Source organism: Mobula birostris, chromosome 11 (assembly GCF_030028105.1).
Source record: "Mobula birostris isolate sMobBir1 chromosome 11, sMobBir1.hap1, whole genome shotgun sequence".
NCBI lineage: Eukaryota > Metazoa > Chordata > Chondrichthyes > Myliobatiformes > Myliobatidae > Mobula > Mobula birostris.
The window spans coordinates 88,563,014-88,578,973 of record NC_092380.1 but is presented as its reverse complement, the minus strand read 5'-3'; the positions used below and the strand labels follow the sequence as shown (position 1 = coordinate 88,578,973).

Below are 15,960 nucleotides of genomic sequence, written 5' to 3'. Positions count from 1 at the left end.
GATAATCACTGAGGAGGTTGAGGAGCAGATAGCCTTGGAGGTTGAAGGTCACTAAATTGGGAACAGGATACAAATGCGCAAGCTTCTTACATTTGTCACTAGTTTATAGAAGGTTTAATTGTGTAGACTTTACCAGACTTTAATTATGAAAGTATTATTTAAATTATACTCTCAAAGATACTGTAAACGCAAAACTTCAGTAAATTAAAATTTGTTTTGTTTTCAACGAATAAAGTCTACTTTTGCTGTGACATTCTAGCCATAGATAGCTTTCAAAGTAGTCTCACAAATACGTCTGAAGATACAGTGAAGCTAGAAAATTTGTGAACCCTCTTAGAATTTTCTATACTTCTGCATAAGTATGACCTAAAATGTGTTCAGATCTTCTCATGTCCTAAAAATAAACACAAAAAAATCATACTTTTTTTATTTGTTGAGAAAAGTGATCCGATATTACATGCATATTTTGGAAAAAGTATGTGTGAACCTATGACCCCCACCCCCCCCCCCCCCGTACAGCAATAACTTCAAACAAGTGTTTCCGGTAACTGTTGATCAGTCCTACGCACTGGCTCGAGGAATTTTAGGCCATTCCTCCTTACAAAACTGCTTCAACTCTGAGATGTTAGTGGGCTTCCTTGTATGAACTGCTTGCTTCAGGTCCTTCCTCAATATTTCAAAAGGATTAAGGTCAGGACTTTGACTCATCCATTCCAATATGTGAGATTCCTTCTGCTTTAACCATTCTTTGATAGACTGACTTGTGTCTTTAGTGTTGTTGTCATGTTGCATGACCCACTTTTTCAAGCTTCAGTTCACAGTCAGATACCCTGACACTTTCCTTTAGAATTTGCTGGTACAATTCAGAATTCATACTTCCATTAATGGTGGCAAACCATCCTGGTCTCGAGGCAACAAAGCAGGCCCAAACCATGACACTGCCACCACCATGTTTCACAGTTGGGATGAGGTTCTTCTGTTGAAATGCAGTGTTTGCTTTTTGACAAGCATAACACTTCTCATTTAAGCCAAAAAGTTATATTTTGCATTCATCCATCCACAGAACATTCTTCCAATAGACCTCTTGGCTTTTCCACGTGGTCTTTAGCAAACTTTAGACAGGCAGCTTGCTCTTCTTGGAGAGTAGTGGCTTTCTCATTGCAGTCCTGCCATGCACACCATTGTTGTTCAGTGTTTGCCTGATGGTAGACTCATGAACACTGACATTAGCCAATTCAGGAAAGGCCTGTAGCTCCTTTGATGTTACTCTGGGGTGTTTGTGATCTCCCGGAGTACTACACATTTTGCTCTTGGAGTGATTTTTGCTGGTTGAGCATTCCTGAGGAGATTAAATGGAGGGTGCTGAATTTCCTCCATTTGTACCCCATCTTCCTGACTACATTGGTAGAGCCCCACCTCTATAGAAATGGTTTTGTATCCCTTTCCAGCCTGGTAAACATCCACAATTTCCTTTTCTGAGGAAACCTCCTTTGATCGAGGCATGGCACACTTCCAAAAAAAACCCTGTGGGGTGAAGATCAGACTTTGATGGTGAGGACCCAGGTTTGTTCTTTAAATAGGGCAGGGCCTCCCACACTCACACCTGATTGTCATCCCACTGATTGAAACACCTAACTTTAAATTCCCCTTTTAAATGAACTGATAATCTTAGAGGTTCATGTAGTATTTTCCAACAAATGCATGTAATATTGGATCATTTTTCCTCAATAAATAAATGAACAAGTATAATGTTTTTGTGTTATTTTACTTAGTCGGGTTTTCTATCTAGTTTTAGGACCTGCGTTAAGATCTGATCATATTTTAGGTCATATTTATGCAAAAATAGAGAAAAATTCTAAAACTTTCTAGCACCACTGTACGTACATCCTTGCTATAGAATTTTCTTGAAAAACACTACTTTTTAAACTAAAACATCCTAAGCAATACCATAGAAACATTGGCAACATTTGACAAGCCACAAAGGTTACAATAAATTTTTAAAAAAGCACAAAGTGGTAGATTACAAGGAGCATCTTAAAAAAGAAGAAAGGAATATTAAGGAGACAAAAGCAGTGAAGTCAGCGTAGATCAGCCAATATTATATTTAAAAGTGGGGCAGTCTTGGAGGCTCTGATGGCCGACACATGTTCCTGTTGTGCAATTCGGACAGGCGGGGCTCGTCAGCCATGGTTGGCAGCTCATCTAGGAGAAGGAAAAATCATTTAAAATCTCCACTGCCTCATGGTTATACCCATTCATGAGGAAGGTCCAGGAGTAAAACCCAAGGAAAAATCTAGAACTAGAATTCCCCCAAGGCAGCCTTATGTTGAGTTCAACACTGACTGGCAACTATCGTATTACCACTGGTGCCTAATTGTGTCAATCTCTGCTGTCCCTTTGGATTCATCAACTGCTGCATGGCAAACAGCTTGTTCTCCATATGATACTGCCCTGGCTTGCATATCAGAGATAGCTGGGATGCAATATCCATGGTCAACTGACAAAGAGGGCCTCAATGCAACGCCAGGCCAGACCAGGCTAACCACAAGGACAAAAAGGGCAACTAGTAGTACAGAGTATAGAAAGTACAAATAAATTTATTATCAAACTGCATATGTCTCTATATACAACCCTGAAATTCGTTTTCTTGCAGACAGAAAACTAATAAATAAGCAATAAATAGCTCCCTCAAATCCCATGCTTCCTAACTTCCAGATCAGACTGCCATGAGAACTTTGTTAAAGGCCTGAATAAGGTCACGATAGACAACATCTACTGCCCTACCTTCATCAATCCCTTTAGTCAACTCTTCGAAAGACTACCCAATCAATGTTAGATCTTGTCTCTCAAAATACCCTATAACTGAAGTCAGGCTTCCCAACCTGTAGTCCCCTGGTCTGTTCTTGCTAACATTCTTGAACAATGTTAATCACCCTCCAGACTCCAGAGTTAAAATTGGTACTGGTTTATTGTTGTCACATGTACCAAGATATAGTGAAAAGCTTGTCTTACATAAATGTTCATACAAGTCAGACGATTTGCAGACGACACAAAGGTTGTGGTGGATAGTGTAGAGGATTGTCGAAGATTGCAGAGAGACATTGATAGGATGCAGAGCAATACTCACAACACGCTGGAGGAGCTCAGCAGGTCGGGCAGCATCCGTGGAAAAGATCTGTCGACGTTTCGGGCCGGAACCCGTCGTCAGGACAAAGGGTTCCGGCCTGAAACGTCGACAGATCTTTTCCACGGCTGCTGCCCGACCTGCTGAGCTCCTCCAGCATGTTGTGAGTATCGCTTTGACCCCAGCATCTGCAGATTATTTTGTGGATAGGATGCAGAAGTGGGCTGAGAAGTGGGAGATGGTGTTCAACCTGGAGAAGTGTGAGGTGGTACACTTTGGAAGGACAAACTCCAAAGCAGAGTACAAAGTAAATGGCAGGTTACTTGCTAGTGTGGAGGAGCAGAGGGATCTGGGGGTACATGTCCACAGATCCCTGAAAGTTGCCTCACAGGTGGATAGGGTAGTTAAGAAAGCTTATGAGGTGTTAGCTTTCATAAGTCAAGGTACAGAGTTTAAGAGTCACTGAGTAATAATGCAGCTCTACAAAACTCTGGTTCGGCCACACTTGGAGTATTGTGTCCAGTTCTGGTCGCCTCACTATAGGAAGGAAGGATGTCGAAGCATTGGAAAGGGTACAGAGGAGATTTACTAGGATGCTGCCTGGTTTAGAGAGTATGCGTTATGGTGAGAGATTAAGGGAGCTAAGGCTTTACTCTTTGGAGAGAAGGAGGATGAGAGGAGACATGATAGAGGTATACAAGATATTAAGAGGAATAGATAGAGTGGACAGCCAGCACCTGCTCCCCAGGGCACCACTGCTCAATACAAGAGGACATGGCTTTCAGGTAAGGGGTGGGAAGTTCAAGGGGGATATTAGAGGAATGTTTTTTTACTCAGAGAGTGGTTGGTGCGTGAAATGCACTGCCTGAGTCAGTGGTGGAGGCATACAGGTATACAGGTATATGGAGGAATTTCAGGTGGGGGGTTATATGGGAGGTAGGGATTAAGGGTCGGCACAACATTGTGGGCAAAAGGGCCTGTACTGTGCTGTACTATTCTAAAAAAAACCTTGTACAGTGCATTGAGGTAGATTAAGGTTAAACAATAATAATGCAAAATAAAGTGTAAAAGCTACTGAAAAAAGAGCTGTATAGATAAACAATAAATTGCAAGGTCAGAGCGAGGTAGATTTTGAAGTCCATCTTATCATTCAAGAGTTTGATAATAGAAGCTGATGGTAAACACTTTAAGGCCTTTGTATTTTCTGCCTTATGGGAGAAGGGAGAAAACGAAATGCTAGGGGTGGGTGAGGTCTTTAATTATGCTGGTTGTTTTACTGAAGCAGCAATAAGTGTAGACAGACTCCATAGAAGGGGGAAAAGACTAGTTCCCGTAATGTGCTGAGTTGTGTCTACAACACTCTGCAGTTTCTAGTTGTAACGTGCGGAGTAGTTGCTATACCAAGCAATTGTGCATCCATACAGAATTCTTCCTACGGTGTACTGACAAAAACTGGCAAGATTATACAGGGATATGTCAAATCTCTTTAGCCTCCTGAGGAAGTAAAGGTGTTACTGAGATTTCTTGGCCATTACATTAATGTGTTTGGATGAGAACAGGCTATTAGTGATGTCCACACCTCAGAACTTGAAGCTTTCAACCTCAATACTGTTGATGTAATCAGGAGCAGATTCACCAAACCCTTTCTGAAGTCAATGATCAACTCATTTGTTGATACTGAGGGAAAAGTTGTTGGGACACCGTGTCACTAAGCTCGCCATCTCCTTTTGGTACTCTGACTCATTGTTATTTGGTCCACTATGGTGGTATCATGGTGAGAAAAACACAGGCTCAAGAAGATACAGTTGAAAATTGGGTATTATTGGAGTGTGGCAAAACAACTACGAAGTCAAACCATTTTCAAGTTCATTGTCATCTGACTATACATACACAACCAAATGAAACAACATTTCTCAAGACCACAGTGCACCCACAAAAATTGTCCTGTGATTAGATTAGGGCTAATCAGGTCTGTCGGGGGGGGGGGGGCGCTCAAGCGACATGGCTCAAAGGGCCAGAGGGCCTACTCCGCGCTGGCAAATGAAACAAAATGTTATGATAAATAGGATATAATTCAGAGTGCATGTAGTACACAGGTAAACAGCAAACAGTGAACCGTACAATAAATGGCACGCAATGCTAGAGAGGACCTCGGTGGTTGCAAGGTATTCCTTAATCTCACAGCCTGAGAAAAAAATCTGATACACAGTCCAGCAGTCCTACTCCTGAACCTCTTTCCTGATGGTAGTGGGTCAAAGAGATTGTGAGGGGTGATAGGGATCCTCAACAATGCTTCATGCCCTTCATGTACAATGCTCCTGATAAATGTCACAAATAGGGGAGAGAGACTCCAGTGATCCTCTTGGCAGTTTTTACTGTCCTCTGTAGGAATATTTTACTATGATCCATTTTACATTAGTGATTTTGCAATTACACTAGCAACGCACATTATAATTGCAAATGGCTGACATCCATGATTTGGGAAGCTCAGATACTGAGGTCGAATGGTCAGTTTGGGGAAGTAGAGGGACTGAAGGGAAATGCTGAACACAGTGCAAGGTTGGATCAACAGGATAACATCTGACATTGTGAGTACTGACAGTCAAGTTCACAGTTCAGTGAAGTAAAGAAGGATCGTCTGCCCATGAGAAAGTGCAGTGTAATAGACAGTAGAAGCAGCAGACCAAGGCATATGTAGTATGAATGACTACATTCATTTGCCATTCACATTGTTTGGGGGAAGAATGGGAGCCAAGAACAAGGTTGTGAACTCTATGCCAGGTGTCCAGTACACATGTGCCTTTCACTTAATAAACGCTCCGCAGTGAAGTCTACTGTGATAGATGTCCAAAATGCTAACTGAATCTCTCACAACAGAAAATGATAGCCTGTTGTGACAAAAACTGAACCACATGGAATCTGTAACTGGGAAATATACAAAAGTCTTCATTCATATAGCAAACCTCCATGAGAGTCCAGGAGAATCCAACTCTCCTGACGCGATGTTTTAAACTTCAACACAAAGACAATGAATAATTAACTAGTTTCAATTGCTATAATTGTAAGGAAAGAGTTAAATGTGAATCCCCCTTGGTACATGTTAAAAAAGAAATTTCTAAGACAAAATAGTGTTAGCCTGGAGTAGGATTGTTTAGATAAAGTTAAAAGAGTACAAGTCTACAGTCTTGAGAGTAGATAACGATGAATACAACATTCACAAGCTTTGATCCCAGCATCTGCAGATTATTTTGTGTTAACGATGAATACATTTGTCCAGAGAAGGTGAGGTCATTGTGCAGATACCGAATGGTGCCTTATCATGGGAAAGTAATGGGGTAAGAATTATTTTGGAGTTTAAGAGATCTTGCAGGTTATAAGAAGGGGCACTTTCTTTGTGCAAGGGGAGAGTTTTTCTTAGGCTAGGGAAAGATGACGGCAAGGATCGCATGAAAGGTTTTGGATCATGGGACCTCCCGTCCCATGATCCTCTCGTATCCCTTTTGCCAATCACCTGTCCGGCTCTTGGCTCCATCCCTCCCCCTCCTGTCTTCTCCTATCATTTTGGATTTCCCCCTCCAACTTTCAAATCCCTTACTCACTCTTCCTTCAGTTAGTCCTGACGAAGGGTCTCGGCCTGAAACGTTGACTGCACCTCTTCCTAGAGATGCTGCCTGGCCTGCTGCGTTCACCAGCAACTTTGATGTGTGTTGCTTGAATTTCCAGCATCTGCAGAATTCCTGTCGTAAAGGTTTTGGATATGTAGTTTTCTTCAGCTTTTCACCAATCATTCATTGAATGATAAGTATTAGTTTGCTCTTCTGTACTGCTCCTTCATTAACCATTTGTTTCCCTTTTTGTATTGCACGTTTTATATAATTCTAATTAAGTGATTCATTCTGGTTTGACACGAGTGCCGTGTCCCCTTTGCAATTTCATGTGCAAATGCCCATTGCTTAATCAGAAAAGAACACAGAACAAATTTCAGAATAAATTTTGTTACAATAATCACTTATTTAACTTTAACAGTCAGAACATAGTCAGGTAAAGTTACAGAACTACATATCTACAATGGCAACACACTCCAACTGGCTGTAAGGAGTTTGTACATTCTCCCTGTGCCCAAGTGGGTTCCCTTTAGGTGCTCCTGGTTCCTCCCACATTCCAAAGACATACAGTGAGGGTAGGGTTAGGGTTAGAAAGGTGTGGGCATGCTGTGAAAGCATAGTGACACTTGCAGGCTGCCCCACTTGCTGTATTGATTTAACACAACATATTTCACTTCATGTTTCGATGTTTCATTGCACATGACAAAAAAGTTGACTTTTTTTAATTAAATCTTCAGAACACCTTTGAATATTCAAATACTGGCATCTGTACCAAAAGTTCATGAGTATAAACTGCAGGCAGCCCTTTTTATTACAGCATTTAAAGATGGCTCCATGAGTATACAACTAATCAGAAGGTTAAGTGACAAAACAGATCTGTGCTGAACTGTGCATTAAGCGACAGGGATATACAATTAACAATGTGATCATAGCATTAAAATTCATCTAAACATGAGAAAGTTGCAGATGCTGGAAATCCACAGTAGTACACACAAAATGCTGGAGGAACACAGCAGGTCAGGCAGCATCTATGGAGATGAATAAACAGGCCGGGCCCTTCTTCAGGACTGAGAAGGAAGGGGGAAGGTGCCAGAATAAAAAGTTGGGGTGGGGGGGGGGGGGAGAAATAAGATGATAGATGAAGCCAGGTGAAGGTCAAGGGCTGGAGAAGAGGAGGGAGAAAAGGAAAGAGAACAGGACCCAGGGGAAAGAGATAGGCAGATGAGAAGAGGTAAAGGCCACAGTGCAAAATGGGGGGGTGGGGCGGGAGTAGAAAGAGAATTTTTTTTAAACCAGAAAAGAGAAATCCATATTCATGACATCAGGTTAGAGGCTACCCAGAAGGAATATAAAGTGTTGCTCCTCCACCCTGAGGATGGGCTCATCTTGGCACATGAGGAGACTATGGACCGACATGTCCCAACGGGAATGCGAATCAGAATTAAAATGTTTGGCCACCAGGAAGTTACACTTGTGGCAGGTGCAGCATAGGTGCTTAATGTAGCAGGCACATCATCTATTGTCTCTCCCCATGTAGTTTCAATGGGACAGAGAATGCCCCACATCCATGATTGGTTTTACAAGCCACAAAGTATCAGTTGGAATTTAAATTGCATACTGGTTTTATTTCCAGAAAACTGGTTCTCATTTCAGTTAATCCAATGATTACGCTGTCCATAATTTCATAACCCCAGAATGATCCGTAACGTAAACCCCAGTTGTTCCTGCAATGAGATTATGTTAAATTGTTAAACTCAATATTAAATCCTTTGTTATGATATGCCTAGTTAGAACATAACATGCTGTTCTTCAAGCTCGCACTTGGCATTATTGGCGACTTAGGAGGCTAAATGGGGGAGTAGGAATGGCATAAAAAAATTAAAGCAAAGGAGAATGGATGATCAGGGTCACTTTGGTGGACTGTACAGAATGTTCTGCCTCAGTAGAACACATCGTGAGCAGGAAATGCAATAAACTAAATTTCAACTGTAAGCAAAATGCTGTCCTCCTTGGGAGGAAATTTTGGGTCCCTGAACGGTACAGAGTTGAGAATCAGGTACTACATTAGAAAATAGTGAAGATGCGAGAGTGGACAGAGAACTCGCTAACAATGTTGAAAGGTGTTGGATTGGGGGTTGGAGAATTGTTATTTTTCTTTTAATTTGACATTCCTATATTTGCTTATAATTTTACATAATTAACTATGTGCATGCAACTTCAATGAATTTTCAGCAACTGTAGTACAGCTGATTCTGTATTTTTCTAGAATTTTCTCTGCAACCTGTGTCACATCAGTGAATCTGGCTGTTTTATAAGTTACTTCTTATCACTGGAATGTATTTCACTCTCTAGAGAGCTAGCTTTTAGTATAAGACAACCACAACTTATTTGTTTCCCTCCCTCACTTTGTCTCGCCCTTATCGAAGGGCAAGTAACTTCCAATTTTTAAAAATTTGTTGTGAACACCTAACAGCCTAGTTCATCATGGGTAAAGCTGTCCCCTCTACTGAGCACATCTACAAGAAGCGGTGTCTCAGGAAAGCAGCATCCATCATCCAAGGATCCCCTACCTCCTTCCCTCCATCCAGGCCATGCTCTCTCCTCATTGCTACCATGAGGAAGGAGGTAGAGGAGCTTCAAGTCCCACACTACAACCATCGGTTATAACACTTCAACCATCAAACTCCTGAACCAGAGTGGATAACTTCACTCACCTCAACACTGATTCCACAACCTGTGGACTCATTTATAAGAACTCTAACTCAAGTTCTCAAAATATATATATATATATATATATATATATATATATATATATATATATATATTTGCATTGTCTGTTTGTCCATCTGTGTGTGCAATTTTTCACTGATTCTATTGTTCCTTTGTATTTACTGTGAATGCCCATAAGAACATGAATCTCAAGATAGTATATGGTGACATATATACCTAGACAATAAAATGTACTTTGAACTTTAACAAATTGTCTATAACTACAAGATTTATGCCTCATTCTTGACTTCCAAAGAAACTCTAGATTCAATGTCACTAGATCCAGGAGCTTGGCATAGTCAGCAGGATGGTTTGCAAAGGTTTAAGGAACTGTTAGAATCCCAGGGGAAGGGAAAAGCTTCAGCCTGCACATTATATAACAGAAGCTAACACCTTCTTTCTTTCCTAATCAGAAAGGCACCTAGTTCTTCCTTCAATACACCACCTAATGGAAGATTAAGAATTGCTGTATTCTGATGATTTAATCCAAGGTTCTTTCAGAAGTCAGAAAGAGGCACAAAACCTGTTGCTTCATGATTGTTTTATTAAGTGTTAATAGAACAAAGAGAAACAGAAACACAGTGATAGAGGGCTACTCAGTGAAGGGAAAGACAAGCTAAGATGGCACAACCTTATGTCAACCAACTTTATACATGTAGGTAAGGAAAATTCCATTCAAATTCATAGATAAGAGTCAAGCAATGACATACCACCTATTCAAATAATGCAGCACTTAGAGTTCTAGAATCATATATAACCATATAACAATTACAGCACGGAAACAGGCCATCTCAGCCCTTCTCAGCCCTTGTGCCTACCTACCTGTCCTTTTGATACAACAGGTATCCTTGGACATTAAGCTCCCAGCTATCATTTTCTTTCAGCCATGACTCAATGATGCCAACATTGTTAACCCTGCCAATCTCTAACTGTGCTACACATTCATCCACCTTAGTTCTTATATTGCATGCATTCAAATGTAACACCATCAGTCCTGTACTCATCACCCTTTTCGATTTTGTCCCCCTTTTGAGCTTGCAACTCATCCTGTTGACTACAACTCTGCCCTGTCATCAGTCTCACCACACACTACTTCTGTTTGTAAATCAACTGCCCCATCCTTAGCCCCATCACTCTGGTTCCCATCTCCCTGGACAACACAAGTGTGCAATCAACAGCAAGTTCCACATGCTCACATTTGTCCTACAAAAAAGTAATACATACACTTTCTTCACTATAAATTTACAAGAAGCCAACTTGACCACTCAGTCATGACTGAGTACCCTATTATAGAAGAGAGGGAAAGAGGCATTGAAGGCAATTTTTAATGCCAAAAATAATGATCATTGCAGTCAGGTTGCTGTGCTTAAAACACAACTGACATTGTAATGAGTTCCATGGGGGAAATATCTGTGATCTTACAATTTTCATTTGGTTCAGTAACGTCCCCTCCTTCACAAAATCAGAAGTGAGGATGTTTGCCAGTTATGTGAAGCTGCCTATGTTGACAAGCTACAAAATCTAGACGTAATTCAGACATGAAATGACATATGGCACAGATTCTGATATCCAAGTCTGATTGAGGGTAATGGTGAAGGAGTGTTGTGAAACAAGAAGTATTTCTGTAGACAATTAGCAAGAGGTTTTATAGTCATTCAGTGGCATAACTTCCCTTCTAACTCCTTGCAGCCTCTCTGCCATCAGAGGTACGTTCCTCAGTGGACCACTACCTCACATCCCACCATTCTCCATGCTGACTACAGATCAAGAGGGTGACTCAACAACACATCATTAAGAAGAATCAAAGATTGAAGTTATTGAGCAGATAACTGGAATGAATACTTAGATCTTTATCTTTCTAATAAAATAACTATCGACCATTAAGGTACAAACAGAAAATGAAGAACAAGGACAGATCATTGGAGGAACACCCTTGCAGCCGCACTGTCACCAATCATAATACAACAAATCAAGGCAACCAATCTTAGAATGGTTACAGTGAAGGCAGCCCATGCTCTCCACCAGAACAATTAATTCCCATTCTTCATGACCCTGCAATTCTTTATCCAGCAATTCCTTCCAAGGTTAGTGGAACTTGTCAATGCCATGTGTGCACAAAATACATTCAAGATTTCAAACATGCTGTATTTCTTTTAAGTCATTCTTATCTGCTTTCGCCTTCACCTGTGGCCTCTTGTCCTTGACCCCCTCCAAAGAAAACAACCTACTTTCCATTCTGCAAGTCATTTCTGGGCCTTTTCTATAATGTTCACATCTTCCCATAATGTGGCAACCAGAAGTGAATAATCCAGTTGTGGACATGATAGTGCATCTTTCTTAAATTAAGGTTTAATATGAATTCCCTACCTTTGTACTTCGTTAACAAAGCCCAGTTGCTCAACTTTCAATAAGGTCTGATCATTCTCCCAAGTCTTTCTGTGCCTACACCCTTGTTGGAACAGTATACTTTACATCACCTGTCTTCCCACCAAGATGCATCATTATGCATTCTGCGACATTGACTATAACATGTCCATTCCACCAGTTTCTATCCTGATCTAATCACAGTTGAAAAATACTGCCAAGTGTGTGTTGCCTGCAAATTCCTTCACATCAGGGGCAATCTGCATCCCATGATAAACAATGCGGCAGATGCATTTTCAAATATTATTCTTGATAAGAAAATGTGTTATTTTAAAAGTGCAGAGGAATGGAAACTTTAAGCAAGCTGTTGAACAAGTTCTAAGATTTCTACCTAGCAACAGTGAAAGTGTGCTGCCCAAACTTTTTTTCTGTACTAAACCACTATAAATTCAGGATCTCTCACTCAAAATCCAGCAATAGAATTTGCTTTCTAAGTCCAGTTGGCAAAATATAGGATGACTGATGTTGGTCTCAGGCAGTAAAGATAGAACGACCTTATCCGAGCATTTCAGCTTTAGCTTGCTGAAAACTTTAATCTCAGACTTTCAGATCTCTCACCCAGAACCTGCAAGTTCAGACCTTGTGCAACTAATCATATTTGACGTAAATGACCTGCTGGAGGAACTCACTGGATGGAGCAGCATCTGTGCGGGGGGGGGGGGGGGGGGAGGAGTTATCAACATTTTGGCTGAAAACCTGGATCAGGACTGAGAGTAGAAAGGCGAGATGGTCAGTATAATGAGAAAGGGATTGGTAAGACAGGAATCCAAGATGTATGTAGACCGAGGAGCGATAGACAGATTGTGACAGGTAGGGGAGGTGAGCAGAGGTGGAGTTGAGGAACAGTGGCAGGTGAATAATAGATGGAGGCACAAAGAAAAAAACTCAGATAAAGCAAGATAGCAGGATGGAAATGCGAAAGCCAGAGTAAGCTTCTGAAGGGCGACAGCTACTAGTGCTGTACTCATAAGCAAAATAGACAGAAACAGGACCCATTAGAGCGTGGTAAATAGCAACTGGAAGCAGAACCACATTTTTCTTTTGGGGGGAGCAGCTTGTGAGTAATATGTTGATTATGTTACATGATGCTTTAAATTCAGTTTAATTATGGCCCCTTAAGTATAGTGACATCTGAAACCTTCAACATAGTATACGTTGTCCAACAAAAAAAAGAAAATCCGCCAATTCTGGAAATCCAAAGCAACACACACAAAATGCTGGAGGAACCCAGCAGGCCAGGCAGCAGCTATGGAAAAAGAGTACAGTCGATATCTTGGGCCCAGTCCCAATGAAGGTCTCGGCTCGAAACATCAACTGGTTACTCTTGGCCTGGTGAATTCCTCCAGCATTGTGTGTGAGACTCTTTGTCCAAAATGCCTATGGTATAAACTGATCCTACATATTACCTTCCAGTCAGAAAAGCATCAGTTGACGTTTAGTCCTTACCCTTCACCCCTTGACTACATGTTCAATTATCACCATTCTTTCATACCAAGTAGTGCTCAGTCCTCCAAGTGGTACTTTCGAATTCATTTTGAATGTCAGATAAGTTTAACATTGTGAATGTCCTTTTAAATGAAAACTAAGGGAAACATTTGTAATGATATTTGAAGTACAATTATCAAAAAGGTAACCAGGTTCCACATAAAATCCTGAATGTTGAAACAAACAAGTATAATGACCTGAAACCACAAAGAATACAAGACGACTCAGTCAGGTAAAGACAGGAATCAAAGTTAGGCAAAGGATGAGCGCAAACACTAGATAGGAATGTAGATTCCAATTTTTGCCCTTATTTACTAATTTCCAATCACAGTTGACTTAATGATAGCAGCTTATCTTACATTTGAAGTATTTGCCAAAAATTCAGGTCTGAGTAATAGAGAGAGGCCAAGCAGACAGAGCCTTTTTTTTGGAGCACAGGAGTGATCTTATAAAGGTGTATTAAATTACGATGGGCTTGGACAGGGTGAATGAGCCATCTTTTTCCTCAGGGCCAGGGAATCAACAACTAGTAGGTACAGGTTTAAGGTGAGGGGGAAGAGATTTCATAGGAACATGAGTGGCAACTTTTCACCCAGAGGGCAGTCAGAACATGGAATGAGCTGCCAAAGTGAGTAGTTGAGGCAAGTACATTAAGAACATTTAAATGGTACTTGACAAGTACATGAATAGGAAAGATTTCAAGGTGGGGTACCCAACTTGGCCCCATGGACCTCTTGCTTAATGTTATTGGTCCATTACATCAAAAAAGTAGGGACTCCTAATTTAGAGGGTTTAGACCAAACCTGGAAAAAATAGGAACAGATTAGATAAGAATTTTGGTCGGCGTAACTATTTCGACTTGTTTACGTACTGTGTATCACTTTTTGCTTCCATCTACCTTAAAAAAAACTAATGTTTTGTTTCGACTTTTGAGTTGGGGGGGGTGAAAGAGATCTTCGTATGCTTTAAAACGGTGGCCCATTGTTTTAAACAATGACCCTCTTGATTCCGTTTTTGTCTAATGCCCCACTCCACCAAGAACTAGAGCACTCAAATCTCCTCTGCAAAACTCCAGTGAACACAAACCAGCCTGTCCGATTAGGGGGTGCCAAGTTCAGAGTGCAAGGCAAAGTGTGTGTGTTGGGGGGGGTGGGGGCAAGTTTCGGAACAAAGGCAAATGAAGAGGATGCCAACCACAGCGACTCCACGGCATATCTGTCAGAATTTCAAAGCCCGCCTGCAGGCTCGGCTGTACTCGCCGCCCGTGCCCGCCACCGCCACTCACCTGCCCAGCGACCGAAGCTCTCCACCTTGACGCCCGTTCCAAACACAAATGCCCGAGCTCCACTCAGCAACTGGCACACTACTTTCAGCAAAAACCAGGTCACGGCGCCCAACCCGAGCCAGTAAAAGAAGTCAAGCGCGGGCAAAAAGCCCACATTCAGATCGGAACCCATCACTTCAACACTAACGGGGTCCCGGCGGCCAGGGGAAAGTGATAAGAGGACACGTCTCCGGAAGCAACCGCCCTCTCCCACGCATTCATTGGCTAATACGGGCACCACCGCTCTATCCCACTGGCCATTAGTTCAGATGCACGTCAATCACTCTGCGAGCCAGCAGCCATTTCCGAGACGGCTCCGGGAGCATGTTGCATTGCGGGACTTGTGGTTTATCTCGGCTCTTTCGCTTCGGTTTGAAGTCAAATGGAACTACTTTTCCCACAATTCCATCGTCATACCAAATCTCAGGCATCGTCTCGTGAGATTTCACTGCCACATAAACACGGAAGTAACGGCTGTGATTAGAATTTTTGTAGCATTTACAGAAAAATAGTAAAAGAAATTGAAAATATTTGGTCTTAAAATACAGGTGTGTGTCAGTAATCATTTGTTTCAATTACTACTCCTTTTACAATAAAAATCATGTTATCGTACAATCTTGTGCTCATATTTAAACCAATAACTCTAAATCTGTTATTACTATCTCATTAAAAATGATTTCAGTCACAATTAACAGTGTAGTTTCATTTGAAAATATATATTTAGATCTACTTTATGATTTGAAAGCCTGGCATATATGTACGTAGGTGTCCATTTGAAAGCCATTGATTCCTGTGATGCTACAAATTTCAAATGTTCTTGCACATCCTACCTTCGTCATTTGCTAAAAAACATACATTCGGTCTTTTATACATTATTTTATTACAATTAAAGAAGAGAAAAATATGGAGAATTTTGTTATTTAATCACTTAATGTGACTATATGGCTTTCTGATACATGGACATATCCTAAAGGAAATAAACTATTCTTTGAAATGTTCATGTCTAATCATTTATAATACATCATTTAAAGTATCATAATTTATAATATGCGTTGGTTATCCATATTTTCATCAGTTACTTTATTTTTCTTTCTGATAAATCTTAGACTTTTATTTTACATTGTAAAAAACACTTCTCCATTTTGAGTTTCATTACTCTTTTGATTCAATAGTAACAAATTTTACAACTATTTCTCTTTCATTTAAATTAAATTTTATTTTTTTCATAA

General features: G+C 40.8%; 1 protein-coding gene across 1 annotated transcript in view; it reads right to left on the bottom strand.

The window, feature by feature from the left end:
* The window catches only part of LOC140205243 (very-long-chain 3-oxoacyl-CoA reductase-A-like), a 162,319-nt gene extending 147,388 nt beyond the window's left edge, over positions 1 to 14,931 (bottom strand). Inside the window, exon 1 of the mRNA XM_072272682.1 lies at positions 14,693 to 14,931. Within this exon, the coding sequence (XP_072128783.1) occupies positions 14,693 to 14,864 (172 nt within the window). The 5' untranslated portion in view covers positions 14,865 to 14,931. The remainder of the gene's footprint in view (positions 1 to 14,692) is intronic.
* Positions 14,932 to 15,960: the final 1,029 nt, after the last annotated feature.